At 45.5% G+C, this 27,897-nt stretch overlaps 1 protein-coding gene and 2 long non-coding RNA genes across 6 annotated transcripts in view; 2 read left to right on the top strand and 1 right to left on the bottom strand.

Moving 5' to 3' along the window:
* Positions 1-3,217, top strand: part of LOC140629940 (uncharacterized) — a 39,445-nt gene extending 36,228 nt beyond the window's left edge. For 2 of the 4 annotated variants that reach the window (XR_012027712.1, XR_012027715.1), the window contains 2 exons: positions 598-712; positions 803-3,217. This is a non-coding gene — a long non-coding RNA (uncharacterized lncRNA). The remainder of the gene's footprint in view (positions 1-597; positions 713-802) is intronic. The other 2 variants (XR_012027716.1, XR_012027713.1) reach the window with 1 other exon arrangement.
* The window catches only part of BCO1 (beta-carotene oxygenase 1), a 38,899-nt gene extending 17,181 nt beyond the window's left edge, over positions 1-21,718 (bottom strand). The window contains exons 1-6 of the mRNA XM_072819411.1: positions 21,468-21,718; positions 17,366-17,494; positions 8,489-8,618; positions 5,005-5,152; positions 3,259-3,406; positions 578-798 (exon numbers count right to left, since the gene is read on the bottom strand). Coding sequence (XP_072675512.1) covers positions 578-798; positions 3,259-3,406; positions 5,005-5,152; positions 8,489-8,618; positions 17,366-17,494; positions 21,468-21,531 — 840 coding nt within the window. The 5' untranslated portion in view covers positions 21,532-21,718. The remainder of the gene's footprint in view (positions 1-577; positions 799-3,258; positions 3,407-5,004; positions 5,153-8,488; positions 8,619-17,365; positions 17,495-21,467) is intronic.
* Positions 11,682-18,096, top strand: LOC140629941 (uncharacterized). Its single transcript, XR_012027717.1, has 4 exons — positions 11,682-12,114; positions 14,489-14,594; positions 15,748-15,851; positions 17,624-18,096. It is a non-coding gene; the product is annotated as an uncharacterized lncRNA (long non-coding RNA).
* Positions 21,719-27,897: the final 6,179 nt, after the last annotated feature.

Genomic DNA, 27,897 nt, shown 5'->3' with positions numbered 1-27,897 from the left:
ACACACATATGCACACCTCCACACTTTGAGCACTCAGGTGTGCCTGAAGATGTTTGGCTGTACTATCTGGTGAATGCTCTGTCATTATGATGTCTAACATATATAGAACCTCTTCCCTGACATTACCGGTGGCTGCCTGGATGCTGGAAGGGCCTTGTCCATGGACAAGGCCCATGGTGGAAGCTGCAAGAAGCCCAGATATAGGTCAGCACTGATGAGTAGCCCTTGGCTGCTGGGCTGGTGTAGACTGCCTGGCTGATGAGAGCTGGCTTGCCCAAGGTCACTCGCTCTTCTGACAGGGACAGTCTGCTCCCCTGACTCATTGACTTGGGGCTCCGGCCCCCTTGCCCTAACCTGGGACAACTCTGCAGGACCATCCAGCTTCAGAGCCCTCTGGAAGTTTGGATGATGCCTCTGGGGAGACTGGATGGTAGCTCATTTCTCCCTCCCTAAGAAACCTCCTGCATGCCAACCTCCATCTCAGTCTGCTTCCCAGGATACCTCACTCTGGCTGTCCTTGTGCTGAGGGGTCTCCTGGCCCAGTGGGGCTGGGGGTCCCAGCCCAGCCAGGCCTTACCTTGTCTTCCTTGTGGAAAGCCATGCAGGAAGCCCAGTTCACTCCCCGGATGTACGCAGTTGACATTTTGAGGATATCCAGCTTGAAAGGCTGCTCGAGGAAAATGACGTAGTTCTCCGTGACTCCGAAGCTGTGGTAATAGCTCGGGGAGAGGAGGGAGCGGGAGGTGATGGAGCAGAACACCTCCGTGTGCTTCAAGGGGTTCTTCTCCTTCTTGTCCTCTAGAGAAAGGCAAGCCTCAGGAGCAGCACAGGACCTGGCTGTCCGCAGACAACGCCACCATCACCTGCAGCTGAGCCTTTCAAACTGACCTGGCCACTAAGAAGAACCTTTGGATGAGAGCTGACAACTAAACCAATGAAGGGCTTGCTGCCTGGCTCACATAGGGGCTCTGAGTGCTTCCCACCTAAGCCCTCCTGCTCTGTGAGACCTGGTGCTACGATCTGAAAACACTGAGCCACAGAGCCAGGCCTCTGGGCTAGGGGTCTGTACCACAGCCTAGGGGCTGAAGCCAGCCTCCCCCTGCTTTTGCATCAGGGTTTCTTTGGAAACATAGCCACACTCCTTCCTTTATGCAGAGTCCATGGCCACACTTGCTCTCAGGCTGCAGTGGCATTGCTGAGTAGTTGCAACAGAGACCGCGTGTCTGCAAAGCCTCAGATATTTATTCTTGGGCCCCTACAGATAAAGCTTGTTAGCCCCTGTTCTGGAACAACACCTCTTTATGGACACAAATCATTGGGGATCATGATCAAAGTGTGAAGTTTGATTCAGTATGTGGGGCTAGGGCCTGAGGTCTTTCATTTCTATCAAGCACCCGCAGGATGGGCTGGCTTCACAGGCTTCGACTTTAATATTTTGCTGAGGACCACCATTTAAGATGTATCTCATAGGGTTTCCATGAATTTCTCTTCACTCTGACCATTGTGAAACACCTGGGAGTGAGACTAAGTACCCAATGTGATAAGGGGCTATTGTACATCTTGTGACAATCGAAGTAGACTGTATGATCCCCATTTTACAGATGGGAAACTGAGGCATAATGGAATGGTCTATCATTATGGCCAAAGGCAAAAGGTTAAGCCAAGAAGACATGGCCCCCTTAGCCTGGCTACCTCCTCTGTTATTAGGGATAATGACACAGAGTGGAGAGAGAACAGAATGAAATCATGAAGTAGTCCAAGTAGCTCACCCAAGCACCAGACAGCAAAGGTGCTCGGTACATGTTCGTGTTCTTATTCCTCTGTAAGGATGAGTCACTACGGGCCAAAAGGCCTCCCCACCCAGGCCTGGGGCTGGTTTATAATGAGTTATCTGCAAGCGTCCCCACCTTTCTTGTGGCCACCTGTGCACACTGTAAACAGCTGGCTGGTGGGAGGGATGCTGTGGGGCTTGGGGGTGGTTCTTTTATTCACAAAACAAATGGAGCACAAAGCAAACTGAAATGAAAAGCACCCTGGCCTAGGAGGCAAGACACAGGCGTGAATCCCAGGGAAGCCACTAGCAGAGAGCAGGTGCTCAGTGGGGAGCCGGTGGCATGATGTTGGTGGCTCCTGTGACCAGCATGACCGTGAGCATGTCACTTGATCCCCTTGGGCCTCATCATCATCCTTTTGTAATATGAGGTGACAAACTCAAATGCCTAGACCATCCCCAGGGCTGACATTCTAGGATCCTGGCTAGACCCTCTATTCCTCCATTAGCTTAAGTCATGGGATTCCATTTAACAAGAATACTCATTGTGCCTTCTGACCTTACGGGCTCACCTCAGCCAACAGAGTCTAGTAATTAGCTCAGGAGGTTCTCCAGGACATGAGGGAAGGGGCCAGCAGGGTTCACAGAAGGAAGCCAATTTCCCTAAGCTGGCAGGTCAAGCCAAGCACCCTCATAGTTCTTCCCTGTCTCCTAAGCCCTGTGCAACCACCCTCAGAGGCCTGGTCTCCTGGGCGTGCTTCCCAGGAGGGTCCTGGACAAATAAGGGTCAGGAGCCTCCTCTTCTCAGGAATATGCAATCACAACTGGCCTGGGATTTTCTCCAGTTTCCTGGCCTTAAAAGGAGAAGGTACAGAAGGTCCTTAGAACAGAGTGGGGGGGGGCGGGGGGAGTGGTGTCTGAAAGGCTGAAGGTCTGAAGCAGGGCTGAGCTCCCATATCGACACTAGGAACCTGGGTTCAGGGGCTGGGATGAAAGTGGGCAGCACAAAAAACAAAACAAAACAAAACAAACAAACAAACAAAAAAAAACAGATGGAACGATGAATGGAAGGAAGGATGGATGGAAGGAAAGATATTTGATAGGCAAGTGGATGGATGGGTGGACAAACTGATGGTTGGACGGATGATGAATGGATAGGTGGATGGATGATGGATAGTTAGATGGATGATGGGTGGATAAACAGACGGATGGACAGGTAGATGGTGGATGAATAATGGATAAATTAATGAATGAATGAACTAGAGCCTAAAGAAAATCAGGTTAGGATAGTAAAAGAATTCATTCTTCAAAAGGAAGCCCAGCAACATCTCTTTCCTCCTAAAGGAAAAAAGTATGTTCATGGTCATTCTGAATCACCCATGAGGGAAAGTCTCAGATTGTGTCTTACGTCATCAATAAAAATCAGAACTCTTTGGAGGGAGCCACCCTTGGTGTCTGTGCTTCATTATATCCCCAGAATGACCTACCTGGGACTGTGGCAGGGATTTTAAAGATCACATATTTTGTCTTCCCCTTGTCCATGATGGACGTGCCCATATTAAGAACATTTCCAGCTTCATCATAATGAGGATGTGCTGTTGCCAGATTTACAGCCACGAACTTGCGATAATCAACCTGCAAAATGACAGCCACCTGGTTTTAAAAATGGGAGCAGGTGAAACTTGATGAAATGCAACTGCTCTAGGTTCAGAGAGATGATGGCTACTTTTGCAGATCTTCTGATCTGAAAATAAGACAGATTTCACCTTTAAAGAGGAGGTTTACTCATGTGACCTGATAGAACCTCACGACAGTCAGCCTCCTACAGCATAGAGCTTGCAGGGGAGTTGGTGAGCTGTATATGTTTTCTGTGGCTGTTGTGTTTCGGCCCTGCTGCCCCTGGTCCCGCTGGGTGTCCTCAGCATGGCAGCAGATGCCTCACCACAGAGCAATGACCTGGGCAGAGAGGCAGCCTTTAGCTCTAATCTTAACTGCTGCTCTGGTTATGTCATTTAAATTCTCTCCTTTTGCATACCACAGAGGCATAAATCTCTGGGCCTCTCTCATAGCATTATTCTGGGAACAGAGTTACAAAAACACTTGGTCAAAGCCAAACGACTAACAAGCTCAATAATGACCACCCCCAACAACTCCCAACAGGGCACAGCCACAGAATAATGCATGGCCGGGGAACCAACTGTCCTCCTTTCCTCCCTCAGAATAGCACGACCTCCAGCCAAAAGTCAGGGAAGGCTTCATTCTCTCTTAGTATTTCCTCTCTGAGGCTTTGTGGAAAGCATACATCAGTTGGACCGATGCCGCTCAGCTTAAAAGGTGCTGGACATAATTTCACAGCTAAGAAAAGCATTCCCTTTAACAGATCATTAAAATGTATGGAGAAGACATTGAGGCTTTGAATAGCCAGCTGGAGAAAAATGAGTGGGTCTATTGATTTTCATGAAAATGTTGACTTGCTTCAGCCCAGGAAAGATATCTGCTTGGACATTTATTTTTGTCTCTTTGCTCTCTGCCTAAGACCTCCCTCTTCAGGTCAATACAAGGTAGGGCTACTCAACTCCAGACAATTTGGTACAATCGTTCAAACTCCCATTAAGCTCCCACTCTGTGCCAAGACAGTGGACACTGTTAAGGGTTGAATTGTGTCTTCCAAAAAGATATGGTGAAGCCCCAATCCTTGGTACGTATATTTGGAAACAGGGCCTTTGTAGATGTAATCAAGTTAAAATAAAGTCATTCTGGATGGAGGAGGGCCCTACTCCAATGATGTGTATTGGAGTGATGCATCTATAAGCCAAGGAACATTGAGGATTCCTGGCAGCCATCAGAAGCTGGAAGAGGCAAGCCTGTATCTTCCCTTAGAGCCTTCAGAGAGCATGGCTCCATGAACACCCCAAATTCAGATTTCCAGCCCCTAGAACCGTGAGATAATAAGTTTCTGTTGTCCTAACAGAACTTTGATTCTTTGTTTTTGGTACTTTGGTACTTTGTTTTAGTAGTCCTAAGAACAAACACAGACACAGAAATGAAATGACACAGCCTCTGCCCTAAGGGAGCTTAGAATATAGTGCTAAATGCTGTACTGGGGAGGCTCAGGATCCAATAGCATTAGAGGAGGGGCAGCCCCTCATGAGTTCCTGCAGGCCACATGGCTCCACCCGGGGTCCCTTTCACAAGCCAGGAATTAATGCTGGTTGTAGTAGATTCACTAGTACCTTCTCCAGGGTTTCCAGAGTATGTGGGTTGATTTTCCTGATGTAATTGGTCTCTGTGGTCGCATAGAAGTCTTCCCCACACTTCATGATGTTAATCAGGCAATTGTCTGTGAAATCAGGGATGGTATGGGACAAGTAGGAGAAAGCTCTGTGGGGGAAAGCAGATCAATAGCAAATCAATGGCTGTGTCTACCCAATTGGAAAGCTCTACTTAAGATGGCTTTAAGTTTTCCTACCACTTAAAATACTCTACTTCAATTAAGGGAGAAAAGTTTGGGGTCCCAAAAGATCACTTGAGGAATCTGGAGGACTCCAGTATCAAGTTGTCCAAAGATACCACCATGTTGAATTAGCTAAGAAGTGAGTCATCTGGGACAAGATGGCCACCAACTGAACCCTCCTGGGCTCTCAAAAATCCAAAGGTCTCCCACACGAGAGACACTAAGAGCTAGTGGGTTGTTCCAAAGTATTTTTTTTTGTATTTTTTTTTATTGGAGTTTGATTTGCCAACATATAGTATAACACCCAGTGCTCATCCCGTCAAGTGCCCCCCTCAGTGCCCATCAACCAGTCACCCCATCCCCCCGCCCACCTCCCTTTCCACTACCCCTTGTTCATTTCCCAGAGTTAGGTGTCTCTCATGTTCTATACCCTTTCTGATATTTCCAACTCATTTTCTCTCCTTTCCCCTTTCACTATTTTTCCTTTCACTATTTTTTATATTCCCCGAATGAATGAAACCATATGTTTGTCCTTCTCCAATTGACCTACTTCACTCAGCATAATACCCTCCAGTTCTATCCATGTTGAAGCAAATGGTGGATATTCCTCTTTTCTAATGGCTGAGTAGTATTCCATTGTATATACAGACCACATCTTCTTTATCCATTCATCTTTCGATGGACACTGAGGCTCCTTCCACAGTGTGGAATCAATAGCCAGGGGAATATTGAAAAAGAAAACCAGAGCCAGGGGCATCACAATGCCTGATTTCAAGTTGTACTACAAAGCTGTGGTCATCAAGACAGTGTAGTACTGGGACAAAAGCAGACACACAGATCAATGGAACAGAATAGAGAACCCAGAAATGGGCCCTCAACTCTATGGTCAACTAATATTCAACAAAGTAGGAAGGATTCTCCACTGGAAAAAAGGACAGTCTCTTCAATAAATGGTGTTGGGAAAATTGGACAGCCATGTGCAGAAGAATGCAACTAGACCACTCTCTTACACCATACACAAAGATAAACTCAAAATGGATGAAAGATCTAAATGTGAGACAAGAATCCATCACTATCCTAGAGGAGAACACAGGCAACACCCTTTTTAAACTTGGCCACAGGGGATCCCTGGGTGGCGCAGCGGTTTGGCGCCTGCCTTTGGCCCAGGGCGCGGTCCTGGAGACCCGGGATCGAATCCCACGTCGGGCTCCCGGTGCATGGAGCCTGCTTCTCCCTCTGCCTGTGTCTCTGCCTCTCTCTCTCTCTGTGTGACTATCATAAATAAATAAATAAATAAATTAAAAAAAAAAAATAAACTTGGCCACAGCAACTTCTTGCAAGATACATCTATGAAGGCAAGAGAAACAAAAGCAAAAATGAACTATTGGGAATTAATTAAGATAAAAAGCTTCTGCACAGCAAAAGAAACAGTCAACAAAACTAAAAGACAACCTGCAGAATGGGAGAAGATATTTGCAAATAACATCAGATAAAGGGCTAGTATCCAAGATCTATAAAGAACTTATTAAATTCAACAGCAAAGAAACAAACAGTCCAATCATGAAACGGGCAAAAGACATGAACAGAAATTTCACTAAAGAAGGCATAGACATGGCCAACAAGCACATGAGAAAATGCTCCACATCACTGGGCATCAGGGAAATACAAATCAAACCCACAATGAGATACCACCTCATACCAGTGAGAATGGTGAAAATTAACAAGACAGGAAACAACAAATGTTGGAGAGAATGTGGAGAAAGGGGAACCCGCTTGCACTGCTGGTGGGAATGTGAACTGGTGCAGCCACTCTGGAAAACTGGGTGGAAGTTCCTCAAAGAATTAAAACTAGAACTGCCCTATGACCCAGCAATTACACTGCTGGGGATTTACCCCAAAGATACAGATGCAGTGAAACGCCAGGACACCTGCACCCCGATGTTTATAGCAGCAATGTCCACAATAGCCAAACTGTTCCAAAGTATTTTAAGAAGCTCTACAGAAAAAAAAAAAAAAAAAAAAAGCTCTACAGAAGTCATACATATCCATCCATAATGGCCTCCTAAGACTAGCAAAACAGATAATCCTTACTTTTGGAAGGAATAAGAGTCCACAATGGACATTTTGAATTTGTCCAGGAAATTAATTTTTTTTTTCTTTAAAGGAAAGCAAACAAATTATGGGGGAAAAAAACTCATCATTGTTTTGATCAGAAGATCCTGGATCCATGTGTTGGTTAGTGCCCCCCCTGCTGGCGAATAGTGAAGCAAGAAAACTGCCCTAGGAGAGCCTTGGTTTTGTGTTCCTTCTCTCCCCCTCCCCGCTTCCTGCTTGGCTCCTCCCCAACCTGCAAATGTGAATTCAGTGCTTGCTGTGTGCCAGCCCCAGCACTGGATCCTGGAACTAGAAAGATGACGTCAGTTACTGAAAAGCAGGAGCACTCTTCCATCTCTGGGCAGTCTACTGCTAGCACATTTCATAACTCTTCTATATCCGAAGAGTATCAAGCACGAGATCCTGACGGTGGGTCTGATTCCCCAGCCAAGAGTTTAATCATCAAGTGTGTAATATATTCATAGTCATCCTAGCCCAGATGATTTGAAACGTATCCAACTAAAAATCTCTCCCTCTTTCTCTCATTTGCCAATTTCCCACTTTACAGACCCTCCCACTTTCTCTGCACACATACAACCAAAAATAAATCCAGATTTCCTCATGCTCTTCTAACACAAAACATATCATATGCTCTTTCTACACCTTGTTCTGCCCTGCGCCCACCACTCAATAAGCTATCTGGGAAATCTCTCCATTCAGTGCATAGACAGGATCCTCATCACTTTTGTTGTTGTTGTTGTTCCTGCCTGATATTTTCTTGTACAGTTTCACTCTTATGAACTACCCTTGTGTTGATGAACATTAGGGTTATTTTCAGTTCCTCATTATAACAAATGATGCAGCTATGGATAAGGTTATAAGTTTGCCATTCCAGCCATGAGCAAGCCTATCTCTAGCCTGAAGAGAACGTGTGTTTATAATTTTGAGAGATAATTACCATATGGCTCTCCTACCAGCCACATGGAAAAATACCTAATAATCTGTCAGATGCTCTTTGCCACTCTTGCTATCAGTGATCCAGAACTATGTGGCATATAGAGGGAAAGCCCAGCCAGGTGAAGGTTTTCATGTGCCCTAAAGAGGATTGTCAGAGGAGCACATGCTGGTGGATATTGAAAAGCATGACTAGATTCAAAATGGACAGTTACTTAGAAAATATGTTTTTGCAGGGGTCTGGGTAGGCCATCGTTCCAAACTCTGACACCACAATCCTGTTGGCCTCGATGTTGTCTTTGTAGGTATCACTTCTCAGGTATTTGCTCCTGTAATAAACTTCACCTGAAAGAGAAGACACAGAATCATCCTGTGCTGACACCTTTACAGAGCTTTAAGGTCAATCTCAGCAGTTCTAGGGGTATTATGGGAAGGGGAGTCGAGTCCACTAGGACAATCTCCTTTAATAGTGCTGGATACAAGGAGTATTTGCGATGAGCTTTCACACACATTTCCTCACTTGAGACAACAAGGTAAGGTAAGCATCCCTAGAAGCTCCATTTTACACAGCAGGGACTGAGGCTCAGACACGTTCAGTTGCCTTGCCAAGAGGTGCTGAGGCCCATTGACCATCTCTTCCAATATGCTAGCATCCCTCCAGAGAAGGTCAGGTTTGGAGGACTGGTCCAGAAGGCCTCATACTTTGCCTAGTTTTCCCCAGGAGCTGGTTCAGCCTTGGAAACCGTCCATTGACCATTTCAGCCCCTAGAGTAACATTTGATACCTACTCCAACCAGAGGGTGACCTGGCACCTGATTCTGTATATGGGAGAGGGCCAGTACATGTGTGGGTGTCTAATTTATGTAGACTCTGGAGAAAATCTAAGTCATTGCATAAAAGCAGGGACTGTGGACCAGTTCATCAAGACCAACCTGAAAATGTGCTGGATGGTTCTAGATCCATATTAGGTTCCTATAGTTGCTGTAACAAATCACCACAAACTTAGTGGCTTAAAATTATACAAATCTGTTATCTTACCATTTTGGAAGATATAGCCTGAATGGGTCTTACAGGGCTAAAAAGCAAGGTGTCCATCTCTGACTTTTCTAGCTTCTAGAAGTTGCCTGCATTGCTTGGCTTGTGGTCACATCTTTTCTGAATCCGACTTTCCTCTTTCCCTTGTAATGACCCTTGTGATTACACTGAGCCCACCTGGATAATCTCCCCACCTTCAAGGCCCTTAACTTAAAGACACTTTTGTAGTATATTCACAGGTTCCTTCTGGAAGAGAATGGCGGCAGGGGTGGGGGAGAAGAAGAGAGAGCTGAGGAAGCCCAGCTGGGAGTGGATGGGTCAGGAAAGACTTCCTCAGGCGGGTGGCACTTGAAATGGCCCTTTGAAGACGAGTAAAATTATTGCCCACAATAGATCAAGGAGGTGCCAGTAGGGGAGAGAGTAGAGCATTTCCACTCACACTTCCTAGAAACTCTGAAAGCAAAGGCCTGGAGATGGAAAAGCAACCCCACCTCCTGCAAGGGCTGAGTCAAGATGGGCTTCAGCATGAGGTAGGGGCTTGGGAGCAGCATGAATGAGGTGAGGTTAAGGACAGGGCCCAACTGGAATACATGAGGCCTTTAAACTTGATTTGGCATACAATTTGAAATCCGTACTTAAAAAAAAATTTAATTTAATTTAGCTGTTAATTAGCAAGTGACATGTTGATTCCCACCCCTTCCCCTCCACAAAGAGCACATACCTTGCTGTAGTCTAATACATGCTTCCAATGTGGGTACAACTATAATATGCAAAAAAGGAGGGCCAGGCCATACTGACATTTCATTCCCATAAAATAAGACTTGATCAGAAAAATATCCTTCTTGTATCCACTGCCACAATGATGGGCTTAGGAGAGAATACCTTCCCAAGAAATTCTTGTCTGGTGACTTTATATCTAAGAAAGGAAATAGTGCTAAGAGCACTATTGAGCATGCATGTGCTAAGTACTGTGTGGACACTTTATGTGTATTTTCTGGTGAATTCTAAAACATTGGAAGTGTATAGAATACACCAACTAGAAATGCATTCTTTAGGAGACAAAAATCAACCTAATGTCATTTGCTAATTAACAGCAAAATAAAACAAAATTAAACAATGCTTGAAGGTTTTACATTTCTTACCAAACGAAGTACAAAGGGCCTAGGCACTCGTGGCTCTGCAGACCCATTTTCAGTTGGTAAAATGGAGGCACAGAGAGGTTAAGCACCTCACTCTAAGCCACACAGCTAGGAAGGGGTAACCTGCATTCAAAGCTGACACAGCCACCACCATCCATTTGACCAGTCTGTTTGATCATTGTTAATAAAAACACATCTAAGGAGATGTGCTGCTGTGACTGCATGGCTTGATGAAGCTTTGCAAACTGAACAGACCCATATGAAGAACTACATCCTAATGAACAGAACATGAGAACCCCTGGAAGCCCCACACAGCTTGTCCAGTCACCAGCCCACCCTCCCCACCCACCCCCTGCTGACCCAGAGAGCCACTATCTTGACTTGGAATAGCCTCAACTAGTTTTGCCCTCAGGATTGTGTTTTCATGTCCGTCTCCAAAGGACGTGAGTGTCTGTTTCCAACCTGTGCACCTAGATGGAAATAATAGCAATAATGGTGATGCTAGTCTTCATAAAATTGGAAAAGACCATGAAAGACCTTCTAGTTCTTTCTCCAGCCTTTGGGAGGCAAACTGTGTGTGTCCAGGTGCAGATAACCATCTATCCTCTTCTCAAACATCTTTTCAGAGGTGGCTGCTCTGAAAATAAGTATCACTGAGATATTTCAGGAGGCGGGGCTCTGTTCTGGGGCAACAGGAAGAAATAGGTAGGAATGGCTTTGGGTTAACCTGGAACTGGGTTTGTGCATTCAACCAGTGTGTATTAATCACCTCAGTGGGCCAGGAAGTAGGGGTGAGCAGGGCAGGCATATCTCTACTCCTGAGGGGATTCAAGTCTCCATGTAGCTATGAATCCTGTTCTGGTATCTACAAACCATGCAGTTGACCTTATGTCCAAGGCAAGACTTGGTCCTCTCCGCTCCGATGGGAGGATCATGACACATTCCTTATGGAGTTGCTGTGAGGTTTAAGGACTATAAAGCACTCAGCATATAGTAGGTGCTCAATAAAAGCTACATATGCTCTCAAGATGCAATAGGTAGAGTGGGCAAGGCTTTGGTTCTGGGGTTAGTCCTAATCCAAGCCATGTGATCCTGGGTGAGTCTCTTTATGTCATTGAACCTCATTTTTCTCAGCTAGAAATTAGGGATCACACAGCCCTCCCCAGATAGGACTGGCAGTTTTAAATGAGATGGGATGATAAAAGGAGTTTGGCCCATTGGCACACAGCATGCACTTGCTAAGTAATGGTTGTGGGAATTTTGAATTGTCCACCAAAATCCTGGAGGCAGGAAGACTCAGCTGGGGGTTGGTGAGGGCATACAGACTGGTCTTTGGTCACCTGCTACACAGAACCTACTTCAGGGCCCTCCTGGTCTCCCCCTGAGCCAGCCTGTCCTTCACTGGTCACTTACTCTGAGGTTCGCCACCTCCAAGCACTGGCTAAGCTGCTTTGCCTAAAATGCTGAATTATGTTCACTTGAAATGTAAACACCCATCCCAGGCAGGCTGTCAGCAGGCCGCCCATTTCCTATAAACAGCCAGCCCAGAGCACACACAGAGGGCTCAGGGCCATAGGAAAACATGCCTCTGGAACAGCTCAAGGCTGACACTAACTCTGAAGCTGAGATTAGAGGACAACAAACATTCCCCAGAAGCCCCCTCCCTGGTGAGCCCCAATTAGCTACATTCCTTCTAAGGGACACAAGTAAACAGATGTGCTCCTGCCTGGAATCTTCTAGAACTGGGTCGAGTTTGATATTCTGGGGGGAGTGGGAGAATTTAGAGGTAGATCTATATCTATCTCCCTTTTAAGCAAACTTCCAAAAAGCTACTTTAAAGCTATAATAATTGAAAAAGCTTCAGAACAGACAAAGTTCTGGAGGGCTTTTGTCTCTAAACCTTGGTGATGCTGGCTCTTGGAATTCACATATTCAAATTCTCGTGAGACAATGACCTTGCCTCTTAATAAAAAATTACTGAGTGTACTGCTGAGGGAGACTTGGGTTCATTCATCTCTATGCGTGCTTTATAACAAATTTTTAATTTTGAAATAATTTTAGGGGCACCCAGGTGGCTCAGTCGGTTATGTGTCCAACTCTTGATCTCAGTTCAGATCTTGATCTCAGGGTCGTGAGTTCAAGCCATGCATTGGGCTTCATGCTTTAAAAAAAATTGAAATAATTTTTGACTTAAAAAAAGAACATTCCTGTATATCCTCTGTCCAGTTTCTCCTCCACTCAGCCTCCTTTAATTAAATCTTTGTTAGGTTTTATATTTTATTTTATTATTTTTTAAAGATTTTATTTATTTATTTATTCATGGGAGACACAGAGAGAGAGGCAGAGACACAGGCAGAGGGAGAAGCAGGCTCCCTGTGGGGAGCCCGTTGTGGGACTCAATCCCAGGACCCTAGGATCATGAACCTGAGCCCAAGGCAGACACTCAACCACTGAGCCACCCAGGCGTCCTTTTGTTATGTTTTTAAAGCATTAAATTTCACTGGCTTCTGCTGAAGGCCACAAACAATTTTTCTATCTTTTTGCTTCCTTATTTCAGTCTTTTCTTACTGGTTTGGCACTGCCGGTTCTCCATGCTGGCTGTACACTAAATCACCTGCTGCTTTGAAACAGTGGCAGAAGCCTGACCCCCACCTCCACGGCATGCTGATGAACTTGGTCTTGGGTGGGACAGGACAGCTAGGCTGGAGGCCTACTGTGAAGGTTTTCTGAAACCTCAGTGCTCAGGGCCATCTAGGAAATGTGTTAGAAACACCGATGCTCAGATTATGATTCACTCAGCTCTTGGTGGGGTCACAGGATTTGCAGCTTTAATCCTAGGGGATTCCGATATAAGAGGTACACAAACCACCTTAGAGAAATATTGGCTTTGTGTTATCTGTAAATCAGAGAACACTGCTTACTCTATGCATGTCTTCTTGGATCAGGTATAGTAGTACTTAACATTTTTGGTTTATGTTTCTACTTGAGGAGTAGAAAGGGGAACCATTGAGAGTTCTAGAGGAGAGGAGAGATGAGGCCAGGCTATCCTACACCAATGTTGGCAATCTGATAGCCTGGAGAGGATTGGGCTGGAGAGACAAGGAGAGAAGGTCGCCAGCAGGAGGGGGAAGTAGAGCAGAACTGCATAATGCTTACATGGGATTCTGGATTTAGAGAGCTTTGGGTTTATACCTGACCTCCACCACTTCTTAGCTGTGTGTCTTTGGGCAAGTTACTTGGCCTCTCTGGGCTTCAGACTCATCTGTAAAATCGAGAAGTACCTTCCTCAGGAGCTGTCGTGAGGACTGAGTTGTGGGTGGGCATGCAGCACTTGGGCCAGTGGCCAGCAAGCACTTCCTGTAGTGAATTTGAAGAGATCAACTGGGATCATATTGCTTCCTTCTCCCAAAACAACCTTCACCTTGTTTGGGCTCCATAAATAGTTTTCTAGTGCCGCTCCGGGCCAGGCCCAGTGCTGGGTAATGAACACACAACAATTTGAACAGAAACCCTGTGTCTGGGGCCTCCCACACCAGGCTGGAGAAAGGCAAGCTGACCATTGAAAGCGGAGTGGGGCATATGCCTTCGACATAGGCCAGGTTCAAGAACAGGATGGGGAAGGGCAAGTAATTGAGTGGACTCTCTGTACTTCCTATTTTCCAGCCAGTTCCCAGATCACACATAGAATTGAGTCTTTCATGCTGTTGCATATGGTTTTTAAATTTTCTGTATATTATGTTTTGATATCTTAAAAAACCTTTCCAGCTGGGGGAGATGGTCCTTCCCTGGATTAGCCAATTCTTAGAAGTAGCAAAGGGCCCAGCATGTCTCTGAGATGAAAACTAACCAATCCACAGCCAGATCCCCTCTACCTGGCTCATGCACTCCAGGAGGCAATATTCCTCTGCCTTCATCACCCCAGGGCTAGGTGCCAGGCAACCAGAGACCACCCCTGGAGCCCAAAGCCTGCCAACACTATTCACACTAGCTGATCCTAAGTATTTAATCTGCCCCATCTTGTCTTTCCCTTGGAAACCCTAGGACAGGCTACGGGCTATGTGCTCCCTCTGCTCCTGTCTTCCACCTCTGGAGCACCCTGCTGCTATCCACTGTGGGCCTGTGTGAGATGCTGTGCCTCCTAGGACCTGTGAGTATAATAGGCTTTGTTCCCACGCCTCTCTTGTCTCCATTTGTGGTCACATCTGACTGATCATCCCATAAAAAAAGACAAAATGGCTACTTACCTTTGACAATGAATTTTTAGTTTGAGAATCTTCTAGAGACTTTCAGAAAGTCTAAACGCTGTGGGATAACTTTAGTCACGTGCCTGTTTAGCCCACTCAAGGCTTTTGGTGGATGGCAGCCATGCTTCTGCAAGACAGCCATGGCTTGGTTATGCCCTGCTGGTTCTCCTGTCTCTGGAGTCTCTATGGAAGCATGTGAAAGCCACCATTAAGTAAGCTGAGAAGGGCCACTTAAGCTATCTGCCGTTTCTGAGGGGGATGTGTAGGGATCGGGAGAAGAGAGCAGGGATGGTTGCAAACTTGAACCCTAGACAACACAAGTCAGATTTCAGCCCTACCTCAGTGACCTTGCTTGGGTAAGTCACTAAACCTTTCTAAAGTTCCCATTTCCACATCTGCAAAGATGGGACAAGCACACCTCCCATGCAGCACTAATGTGAGCACCTGAAATGGACCACAAAGGAAACTGGGACCAGCCCAGTGAAGCAGGGACTCATGGAAAGGAAGCCAGTGTACTTTTACTTTTTGTACATGTCATCCAAAACAGCATTATTTCCCCATGAATCATTGGTAACTTGTGTCTAGAAAAGGAGGGGATTATTAAGGCTTAGGGCTGTCAGGAAACATGGACCCACCCACTCTGTAGCTGAGTCTCAGTAAAATCTGTTGGGTTTTTGCAAACTCAGAGCTCATGGTTTTCACACATGGGGTCTCTATTCATGAAGTCTTAGAGCAAGCCACCGGTATAGAGTCTGTATTCAAAAAAATAATTGCTGACTGGCTTAGAAGAGAAGGTAATTAAGAAAAAAAGGGGGGGGAATGCTTATTAAGCATGTATTATGTGCCAGGCATTATACAAAGCTCCTTACTCATATTAATGCCTTTAAATTCTGCAGCAACTCTGATATCTCTATTTTACAGATAGGGAGACAGACACAGAAAGGGTCAGTAACTTGGCCAAGGTCACACAGCTTGGGTACATGTTAGCTCAGATAAAGATGGGATTTAAATGCAGCAACAATGATGGTGGTTTTTAATCTATTCTGTGCCTACCAGGTGTCAGGCCCTTGCTAGATACCTGGTCCTTCTAACTATCAGACAGCTCTCCAGAGAGGATCATCAAGCTCTTCTTACTGAGGAGGAAACAGAGGCCAAGGCAGGTGAAGTACCAGTTTTTCATGCTGGAACACAGAGGTTTTTGTTTTTGTTTTTTTAATAATAAATTTATTTTTTATTGGTGTTCAATTTGCCAACATACAGAATAACACCCAGTGTTCATCCCGTCAAGTGCCCCCCTCAGTGCCCATCACCCATTCACCCCCACCCCCCGCCCTCCTCCCCTTCCACCACCCCCAGTTCGTTTCCCAGAGTTAGGAGTCTTCATGTTCTGTCTCCCTTTCTGATATGTCCTACCCACTTCTTCTCCCTTCCCTTCTATTCCCTTTCACTATTATTTATATTCCCCAAATGAATGAGACCATATAATGTTTGTCCTTCTCCGATTGACTCATTTCACTCAGCACAATACCCTCCAGTTCCATCCACGTTGAAGCAAATGGTGGGTATTTGTCGTTTCTAATGGCTGAGGAATATTCCATTGTATACATAGACCACATCTTCTTTATCCATTCATCTTTCGATGGACACTGAGGCTCCTTCCACATTGGCTATTGTGGACATTGCTGCTATAAACATCGGGGTGCAGGTGTCCCGGTGAGGAACACAGAGGTTAAAGAAAAATGTCACCAAGCTGAAGCACTGGGACACGAACTTCCCCAGCATGTGACCCTGAGCCTCTGAAAGCCTTGTGTGACCCATCCTGGACTTCTCTAAGAACTCAGAGCATGCTGTTGTGACATACACCAGCTCAACAGCCAACAGCAAAGAGTTTACAATCCACCTCATGAGCCAGTCACCTGAACCCAGAATTTTGCCTTATTCAGCCATTCAATCTCCCCCTAGGAAAGGCACTGAACTTGTTGCTTGAGTGATTGGCTCTCCCTTGCCTACTGAGCAACATACTGTTCCTTTCAGCTCTGTGCTCTTCCTATTTTAATTTGAGGCACGTCTGAGTCCAAAGCCAGTAATCTCCTCCTGCTCTTGCTCATCTTACTGAGAATGTGTATCATTTGCAGGTTGGACTCTTTGAAAGAGAGCCTTGGCTGCCTTTCTAGGGGGGTTTGTGCCTATGGTTGGCTGAATAATGGTCTCCCCAAGATGTCCATGTTCTAATCCCTGAAACTTGTGACTTTGTTACCTTACAGGGCAATATAGATACGATTAAAGATTTTGAGACAGATGTTCCTGGATTATATGGTTGGGCTCAATCCATCATAAAGGTCCTTCTAAGAGGCAGACAGGAGGGTCAAAGAAGGAAATGTGATTATGGAAGCGAGGGAGATAGGGAGAGTGAGAGAGAGAGAGCAGGTGTGCAAGAGGCTCGGCTGCCCTTTGCAGATGCAGCTGGGGCCACAAACCAAGGAATTCAGGCAGCCTCTAGAAGCTGGAAAAGGCAAGGAAATGGACTGTCACTCTAGAGCTTCCAACACCATGATTTTAGCCCAGTTTTGACTTCTCACTTCTACAACTATAAGAATAAATTAGTGCTGTTTTAAGCTACTAAATTTGTGGCTGTCTTTACAGCAGCAATGGCAAACCAAGACAGTGCTCTTACCATCTCTGATTGTGAAGCTATGGAGCAAGGCCAGGCCATCGAACCAATGGTTGTATCTGGTCTCTCCCACTGTGTGCATTCCAGGCCCGTTACGGAGCAGGGTGCCCTGCAGCCATGTTGGAATCCTGCCTGTTAAGAGAAAGGAAGTTTTGTTTCCAAGTTTTCATGTCCCAACCAAAAAATCTCTGAGACACAGCCATGGAAAGGAATTGAGGCCACCGTCCCAACACGACTCACTGTACTCATTCATTCCTTTAGCAGTTATTTCCAGAAAGGGTGGGATATGCCTGAGTTGTGCCAGCACTGAGGATACCAAGATGAGCCAACGTCATCCCTCTCTTCAAGTTGCTCACCATCCATAGAGCAGATGGATGAACAGACACTCAAACCACAACACGGTAAAGGCAATGTGACAGGCTCAGCAAAGGGGGCTGCATGGAACAGAATCTCATCCCCGGGTGGGGTGAGAGCTGGAGGGTGGGGACTGTGTCCTGGAAGAGCTACTGAGTCTTGAGGGGGAGTAGGTGTTGGCCTCAAAAAGGCATGAGGAAAGAACATTCTAGAACTGTGCTATCCGATACAGTAGTCACAGCCTCATGTGGCCACTGAGCACTTGAAACCTGGCCAGTCCAAGTGGAGATGTGCTGTAAATGTAAAATTCACACTGGATTTCAAAGGCTAAGTATGAAAAAAAATGTAAAATATCTTATTAGCAATTTAAAAAATATTACTTGTTGAACTTAAAATATTTTGGATATATTGCTTTAAATAAAATATACTCTTACAATTAATTTCACTGGTTTGTCTTTTTTTTGTACATAGAGGGATCACTGTATATTTTTCAGCTTTTTAAAATTATATAAGTAATAGGTTTGTTTACTTTTTAGAGTGTGGCTATTAGAAAGTTTAAAACCACATGCATGTGGGCATGCATTACACCTCTGTTGAATGGCACTGCTCTAGGGGTAGGGTCTGGAGCAGATGCTGTTGATGCCTCACTTTGTCTTCTTAACAATGACCTCTCCTTGAAAGTTGCTTTCTGCAACTATCTTCAGCTCTCTGCTTGAGGGCTTTGTTTTCATTGTGGGAGCTACTCTGCCCATACGCTGGGCAAGCTGGAACACCTTGGAGGTAATGTCTCTGGAAGTGGCTGTCAGCCAAAGATGGATGGGGAGTTGGGCATCACATGTCACCACTTCCTTGCCCTCAGCTGAGGCAATATGAGGCATGTTTTACACTATTCCCAGAGGGTTCTGCTCTGATGGCTCACAGTGGTCAGTGGCTTGACAATGCCCCTTTTATTGGTTTCCCTCCCAGGTTTCTTGGGATCATGTCCCAAATAAACTACTTACATCTGAATCCTTTTTTTTTTTTAAAAAAGATTTTATTCACTTATTCATGACAGACAGAGGCAAAGGCACAGACAGAGGGAAAAGGAGGCTCCTCTCAGGGAGCCCGATGCGGGACTCAATCCCCAGACTGGGATCACACCCTGAGTTGAAGGCAGACATTCAACCGCTGAGCCACCCAGACATCCCTATATCTGAATTCTTATCTCTGGAGGAACTTGAACCAAGAGATCAAAGACCAGCTCAAAGACCAGCTCAAAGTCCAGCTCAAAGTCCAGCTCAAAGTCCAGTTCAAAGACCAGGAGATGTGTCAGTTGTTTAGCAAGCCTGGTCTGTAATTTTCAAATGAGGAAGCCATAAGTATTGAGGTTGGAGAGCTAGGCAGGGACCAAGTGAAAAAGGTCAATGAGACAACACCAAGGGCTTTGATTAGATGCTCAGAAGAATGGGACAGCTTGGTCAGTTAAAACAGGGAATGAGAGGATCAGATTTTTGTGCATGTGCAATTTTTTTTTAGATAAAATTCACATAGAAAAATCCACCATTTTAAAGTGTACCATTTGGAGGTTTTTAATATATTCACAATGTTATGCAACCATCACCATCTAGTTCCAGAACATTCCATTACCCCAAAACAAAGCCCTGTCCTCCTGACAACTGCTAATCTACTTTGTCTTTTAGGATCCGCCTCTTCTGGACAGCTCGTATTAATGGAGTAGGCTTAGATTTGGAGTGACAATAGTTGTCTCTGACTGTGGTGCCGAGTGTGGAGAAAGGAGGAGCCAAGAGGAGGTGGGAAGACCAGAGAGAGGATGGAGAGAAACAACAGAACAGAGAGTTGAAGGATGTGGAATGGATAGGACTGGGAGTTTGAATGAATATGGGGAAGAAGGGAGGGGCACCCCGAAGTGTCACGAAGTCTCCTGCCTTGGGCAACTAAGTGAATATGGGACTATTCAGAGACCCAGATGCAGGAGAAGGAGCAGGTGAGGCAGAGCAGAGAGAGATGAATCTGAGCACACAGTCAAAACCCTAGATAGGAGAACACATATTGAGCACTGGCTGCAGGTGCATTAAATCATATAGTCATTGCAGCAATCCTATGCGGCAAGTCACATGTGGACAGTTTGATATAAGAGAGAATTGAGGCAGGAAATGCTTCAGTAACTGGCCAAGGAGGTCTCAGAGCCAACAATGCACAACCCAACATGAAGCCTGGACATGGCCTCTGTGGGTAGACGTGGCCACATAGGCACAATCTTTAGTTAGCAGTTGGTTAATGGACACAAACCAACTGATTAGACTTGACCCAGGTCTGGAGGCCTCAACTGAGGGTTGGGATCCTGTCTTTCACTGGCTGCAGGCAAGTCACAGCCCCTCTCCAGCTTCCCTCAAGGAGGGAGGTGTGATTTACAGCAGTGGTTCTCATACTTGGAAGCAGCCAGAGGGCTTGTAGAAACACAGATTGCTAGGCTACACCCGCAGCGTATTTGATTCCGTGGGTCTGGAGTGGACCCAGGAATTCGTGATTCTAAGCACCCAGGTGATGGTGAGCCTGCAGCTGTGAGATGGAGGTGGGGAGAGCAGCTGATCTGGATCTAGAGGGTCCACTCAAGTCTGCAGGTGCTAGAATTCCAGGTTTCTAAAGTTTCCAAGGATTTCCATGCTATTATTAAATGTAGGGCTTATGGGCAACATGTTCATGACATCCCAGAGCATAAAAGGATAGGTATCAGAGGCTTCTTTTAAATAAAAAATTAAAAAATATACATTTATTTTTGAAAAAATATTTGTAGCCTATACTATATCTTTTAAAAACTTAAAACTACTCCAATATTAGGAGTGTTTGAGGTGGAAATACAGCTGATTTCATTTCCCTCTGTGTTCCCATTAGCATTTTCAAGTTTTTGTATATGCACATGTACATAAAAACACATATACATACAGATCATGTTACCTTTGTAATCAGAGAAAAACAAACATAAAAGCTATTCTTTCAAAAGCCTTCTGAGACAATTCCTTGGTTGAAAAGCTCCAATCTGACTTTGCTCATAGAGAAATGCTCACTCAGGAAAAAACCCAGGTCCAAGTTTCTGAAGATGAAACCGCCTGTGTGACTGAGCCAGCCCACTCACCCATCCTCAGAGGCAGCACACAAGAGGAGAGAGACAGAGAAAAAAAAAGATGAAGAAAACAAGACACAAAGCCTGTTAAAAGAATTTTCTCCTAGAGCGTCCTACTCTGGGTCCATTTGACTTACGGTTCTGCAGGTACTTGAAGGCCCAGATCACAGTGAACACCTGTGAGGAAACCAGGGCGTGCTCTGCATGCCCTCCAGCATGTGCATGTAGGAAGGGCAGCACAGGTACGCTTCTCACAGCACAGGTATGGCATGAGAAGCGTACCTCCCTCTCCTTAACTTAGGATGCACATATTTGCACAAATGTACCCAAAGCTTGGAACGGGCCACACTTTGCAGAATAATTCCACTGTATGTGTGCCAGTTGTAGTGTTCCCGGGCTCTTCACCCAGAAGTAGTGAAAAGGACTCTCTCTCCCTGGAAACAGTTTCTGTGTATAAAAAGCACACCTAGATTTTCACAGAGAATATGTCTTGATTTGTGGGTCATTCCCCACTATATATCATTTGCCAGATTTTCCAAAAATAATTTACAATAAATGTTACTTTTATGACCAGAAAAAAGGTATGTTTAAACATATAAGAAGAGGCAGCCATCTATATGGAATGCTCACCTGTCACTTTGGCCCGCACAGGTTCCAGCTGCTCCTTCTTATTTCTGCCAAATATTATATCCATGGCATGGGGCGCTGAGCAGGAGTGATGCTGACAGTGAACAGACACTCTGCTGTGTTCAAGGCAATTGCTCTTCGGCTCCTCCTTTTTTTCCTTCCTGCTCTCCTGCAGCTTCCTTCTCTTGCATCTCCTCCTGATGCTCTGAGAACCTGGTATCTCTTTGCACACACGAGGGGAAGCTGGTGTTACTTATCTGTGGTCAAAGGTCAATTCCCCAGCCATGAGTCCTGGCTAATCTTTAACCCTCTTATTGTGTCCCCCCTGCCCCCCCCAACTCCCTTTCCAGTTCCACTTCTGGCTTAAGCTAGAAAAGCTAGTCTTTTGCTGGGTTTATATTGGCAGGATAATTCAGTGGGTGCATTCTGCACAGATATGCAGCCTGAAATGATCCAGCCCAGGAGGTGGAGATGATTTATCAGAGAAGAGAAACTATCCGGACCTGGGATTAGGGGAGCCGAAAGTGTGTCAATCAGTAGAATTCCTTCTGCACATGGAACTTCTTGAGCAGAGAGAGGGTTTTGGTTTGGTTTTGAATAAAGGTCCCTGAGCCTCCCTCTCCTTAAAAAAAAAAAAAAAATCAGATGCAAAGAGCAACTTAATTTATTATATTTCTTTTTTGGAGAAGTAAACATAAAATGTTTACCCATTTAAATAAATACAGGGAACCAAAAACTCTACTCGAGAACAATGAGGAATTGTAAACAAAAAACCCCAAAAAAACACACAAATGTCAATTCGACTTCCTGGTCTAATGGGAGGGAGAAAGGACGTCCATCTGTGATTTCAGAGTTCCCCTGTATCTGTGTCTCTCATGTGATGCCATTGCCTAAAATCCACATTCAAGCCTATAACGTTGGATGACTAGTTAAAGGACTCCTCTCTACTTCTCTTGCTAAAAGAAAGCAGCTGTTTCGTCTCTGGGTGGAGGAAGACAGGGTGTGGCGCTGGTCTTTACGTGGCTGCTGAGTACAGTTCCTGTCAGGTCTGGGCCGGGACTGCGTTCCTGGATCTCAGGGCCCAGTCCGGACAGCTGCCTGGTCCGCCTGGTCCGGCTGGGCGCCCACCCCCGGCTGCGCTCCGATCACCTGGCTGCAGGCTCTCCGGGGTCCAGGGCTGAGAGTCACTCCACACCCACTGATGCGGGATCTCTGAAGGTGGAGCCCAGCCCTGGGTATGCTTAAAAATGTCTTGGATGATTCTGATTCTCAGCAGCTATTGAGGATCGCTGGTCCAGGGGAAGATCCTTTAGATTCTTCCCTTTTCTATGTGTCTACCTCATCCTCTCTGAGCCTCCATTTCCTTAACCATGAAATGGGGGTGTAATGCTATCAAAGTCTCAAAGTATTATAAGTCAAGCGTCTAGCAAAAGCACCTGGCCCCAACAGCTACCAGTTATTACCCTTTCTTCCCCATTCGCTCAGAAGGCAATGAATTCCCTTTGACCCACATTTTCCATTCCATCCCATAACTTGCCCGCTTATTCTTCTGTCTGGTCTAAACATGTGTATCCATGTCAGGGTTATTATTCCTAGGTTGTGAAAGCTGTGTCCTTGTGGGGATTAAATGAGAATGTCTGGCGTAAACTATGGGATCAGGAAAAAAAAATTGCACCACCACCAGCAGCAGGCTCTAGTGCAGGAGAAAAAAGAAAGAGCTCAAGGCTTAGAGGTCAGAAGACCTGTTGGGATCTCAAGGCTGTGATTTAAAAGCTGTGACTGTTGTCACAACCCCTCTGAACCTCACTTTACTCTGAGAAACAGGATGGCAATACCTAGGACACATGGTTTGTGGGGAGGGCAATACTGAAATCACAGAAGGGAAAACATGACCGTGTCTCCTTTCTTGTCCGTTCTGTACATCCAGCAAAGCAATGACCCCCATCCATCAAGCGCCTTCTCTGAGTCAAGCGCTTTGCAAAGCACTCTACGTGTGTCGGCTTGCTCTGACTTTATATAATCCTATGAGATGAGTATTCTTAGTATCATTCTAGAGATGCAGAAAGTCAGGAAAGATTACTAGCTTGCTTGCCTCAGGTCACACAGTGGCTAGGAGATAATTAGGAAGCCAAGCTGGGCAGCCCGACTCCAGAGTATACACTCTGTGACAATTCCGCTCAGTGCTGATACATGATGGATGTTTGTTAGATTTTTGTTGAATGAAGTAACGGGTGGATGTGTCGATGGGTGGAGGACCTGAGAGGGCCAGTCTTGGGTTGATATCATTGCCTTGTTATATAATACTGAGAAACCAAGGCCCCAACCATACCCTGGGGACAAATACATGGTGAGGTCAGGATTTTTTGATAATGGGGATAATAAATTGATCATAACAATGGGTATCTGTATTAGCTTTCTGGGCTACCATAACAAAGTACCACTGGACGGCTTAAATAGCACAGGTTTGTTTTCTTTCACTTCAGGCGGCTAGAAGTGCAAGATCAAAATGTCTGCAGGGCTGGTTTCTTCTGAGGCCTCTCCCCTTGGTGTGTAGATGGCCATCTTTTCTCACTATGTCCTTACATGGTTGTTCCTGGTTGTGTGTCCAAACTTCCACTTTTTATAAGGCTACCTACCATTCAGGATGGAATAGGACCTGCCCTAAATGGACTCATTTTAATTTAACCATCTTTTTAAAGGCTCTATCTCCAAATGCAGTCACATTCCGAGGTACTGGGGCTCCAACATGTGAATCTTGGGGTGGAAGGGAGGCACAGTTCAGCCTATAATGATATCATGAAGGTTTAGCAAGTTAATGGAAGATGCTCTGGCTGATAGTAACAGAATATCTGCAGAAACCCTGAGGATGCGCATTTGTCTCAGACATCAAGTCATCTGGGGGTCCTAGGTGGCCAGGAAGCTCATCTGGCCCATCTCATCAGGCACCACCATGCCATCCTCAGAGGGCTGGCTTCTCATCCTTGGGCTCAGTTTTGCTTATGAGTGATTGCCTTCAACCCAGGAATCATGTCTTACAGAATACTGTGCTAAAGCCGAGACACAAGGTAGGGATAAAGGAGGCATTTCCTTCTTATAGCTCCCTCTCTTTATGCCAAGGAAAACCTTTCCCAGAATCTGCCCAAGCAGATTTTTCTCTTAATCTCATTGGCTAGGGACGCCTGGGTGGCTCAGCAGTTGAGTGTCTGCCTTCGGCTCAGGGCATGATCCCGGGAGTCCTTGGATCAAGTCCCACGTTGGGCTCCCTAAATAGAGCCTGTTTCTCCTTCTGCCTAATGTCTCTGCTTCTCTCTTTGTGTGTCTCTCATGAATAAATAAAATCTTAAAAAAAAAATCTCATTGGCTAAACGGTATTGCATGACCACTCTTAGACCAATTCCTGACAAGGAGGAGCCAGAGTGCCCTGATTTTCTTAAACCCATCAGGAGGCTTCCTGGGCAGCATGTTGCCACCAGACTCACACAAGGAATCCATTAGCAAGGAGCAGAGGCAATGGCTTGGGACAGGTAACCTGTAGTGTTGGCTACAGGCTGTGCAACATTCATTCATCCCCACATTCATTTATTCATTCAACACATTTTTACTAAACACCTACTATGTGCTGGAAATAAAACAGTGAATGAAGCAGGAAAATAATTCTGTGCCTTCTTTGAACATACACTGGCTAGTTGCCAGGCTCTGGGGTTATAGAGACAGTTAATGAGACTCAATCTCTGCCTTCTTCACTCCTATGATGTTCTTTTTGTTGGGAGGCAGAGTCTTCATATCCCAAAGGACATACATTTCCCAAAGGGGTTGAGGGGCCTGCAGTGGTTCACAGGACAGCCTTCATGTTGAATGTCCATCCTCCTTCTTTGTAAACACAGATAACAAGCAGCAGCTGCTCTTTCTCAGGAAGCTCTGGCATTGCTCTGGCCCCATGAAAGCCTGACCTCTGCTTTCTAGGTCTTTGCTAATAAGGGAAGAGTGGGACAAGAGACTTGTCACCAGTAGGAGCTGTCTCCTGGCCTGTTCTCCAGCCTCTCATAAACATCATTCACTGGATGCTTGACATGTGCCAAGTACCATGCTAGGTGTCTGATTAGCAGTATGTTATTTAATTCCTACACATCCCTGCCAGGGAGTCATTGACAACCTTATTTTTACAGCCTCAGAGATGTGAAGGAACATGATTCAGGTCAACAGCTAGTCAGTGCGTATTCCTCCGCATTACATAGTAATGCTTACCACTTGCTGAAGTCTCTGGTTGAAGAATAGATGGAGGTAGGAGAGCAAAAATGGATGTCCCACAGACAATTTTTATAATGCATTGCTGCCTTCAAGTGGACCGAAAACTGGCCAGTGCAAAAGAGAGCAGGACAATGTGAACATGTAGCTCATCTTAAACCACTCCAAAACTTAGTGGCTTAAAGCAACCGTCATTGTTCTTACCTCTCTGGGCTCCATTGTGTGGGCTCATTGGCTCTGCTGGGAATGTTTCTGTTTTCACCACTTGGGGTTCCTTATGTGGTTGCAAGTCAGCTGGCAGTCAATTGGCATGCTATGAGGGCTGGGGCTGGCTTCTCTCCCTCTCCATGTGGCCTCAGGGCCTGTCCTTGACCCTCTCCTTGGGATCTCTCCAGCAGGATCGCTGGACTCCTTCCATGGCAGCAAAAGCCTCCCAAAAGTATTTCTTTTTTCTTTTTTAAAAGATTTTATTATTTACTTACTTATTTATTTTTATATATTTTTTTATTGGAGTTCAACTTGCCAGCATATAGTATAACACTCAGTGCTCATCCCGTCAGTACCCATCACCCAGTCACCCCATCCCCCCAACCCAACTCCCCTTCCACTACCCCTTGTTCATTTCCCAGAGTTAGGAGTCTCTCATGTTTTGGCACCCTCTCTAATTTTCCCCACCATTTGCTTTGATGTGGATGGAACTGGAGGGGATTATGCTGAGTGAAGTAAGTCAATTGGAGAAGGACAAACGTGATATGGTTTCACTCATACAGGGAATGAGTGGGAAAAATCCCAAAAGTATTTCAAGAGAGAGGAAGTTGCCAGTCTCCTGTAAGGATGAGCCCAGGACTGGCATAGTTTCACTTCACTGCCTTCTATTGGTTAGTGCAAATCCCAGAGCCAGCTGAGGGTGGCTGAGTAAAGGTGTGAACATGGTATCTGGCTGGTGTGGTCCCTTATTGGGCCATCTTTGGCCCCAGCAACCTCAAGGGACCCATTTTCATTGGAGCCATAGCTCTTCCACTTACTAGCTGAGTGTCTGTATTGCTTGCTTCTTGCTTCAATCTCAGACCCTCAGTTGACTGATCTTGAAAATAGGAATTATAATACCTAGCCCACCAGATGGCTGCCAAGTTTAAATTAAACTATAAAAACTGTCATCATATCCACTGTGGTGCTGAGAATAAGTGAGAGCTTAGAGTATGTTCCTCTCCTTTCTTTTCTTGGGAAAGAGAAAAATCAGAAAAATCAGCTAACATGATAATCAGAAATGCTAATTTTTTTCCAGTTACAATGCATACATATCTGGCCTGTCCCTATAAGTAAAATAGACATTCATGACCTAGTCTAGGATTTTACACAGTAAGTAATAACTAGTTGCCTATCACAGCTGCTTTAGAAGAGGCACAGATAAGAAGTATTATGGGAGTTCTGAGGAAGGAAAGTTTGCTCAGGCTAGGGAAGGTTGGGAAAGAGAGCTTCCTGGAGGAAGGGGTGCACTTGAGAGTGGGAAGTGTTTGGGTAGGCAAAGAGGAGGACTAGTGTGAATGATGACATGGAGCTGGACAATTTAGTGAGGGGACAGTGAGGAGGACAGGCTGGCTGTGCCAGGGACACAGAGAGAAATAATGATATTTATAGGTGCCATTTTCTGAGAGCTTCCTATGTGCCAGGCATTCTTCTAAGCCTTTGGCACATAGGAATGCATGTCCTCCTCACAAAAACCCTAAGTATAGGTATTCTACCCCATTTTACAGATAATGGAAGTGACCCTCAGAGGAGTTAAGTAATTTGCCAGCACCCTGAGGCTGGACTTCGAACCCAAGCAGCTTGACTCCAGAGGCCATACTTGGAATCACTAATCATCTCTGCTAGCACTGAGATGAGGGCAGAAAGTGGTTTAGGGACTAGATTGTGCAAGGATGCAAGAATTTGGGCTTCATCCTGTAGACAATGGTGTCCTAAGTCAAGAGATCATGTCCAACGAAGGCATTAAAGTGGGAGATTAGCTGTGCTCCCCACTACAGTAGCCACAAGAAGCATGCAGCTGGCTATATAAATATAAGTACAAATTAATTACAATGAAATTATATTCCTTGTTCATATGAACCACATTTCAAAGGCTCCATAGGCACATGCGGCTAGGAGCTGCCATACTGGCATGTGCAGATAGAACATCCCTATCATGAGG

This window comes from Canis lupus, chromosome 3 (assembly GCF_048164855.1).
Source record: "Canis lupus baileyi chromosome 3, mCanLup2.hap1, whole genome shotgun sequence".
Lineage (NCBI taxonomy): Eukaryota > Metazoa > Chordata > Mammalia > Carnivora > Canidae > Canis > Canis lupus.
The sequence above is the reverse complement of the archived record's forward strand: the minus strand, read 5'-3'. Positions and strand labels throughout refer to the sequence as shown.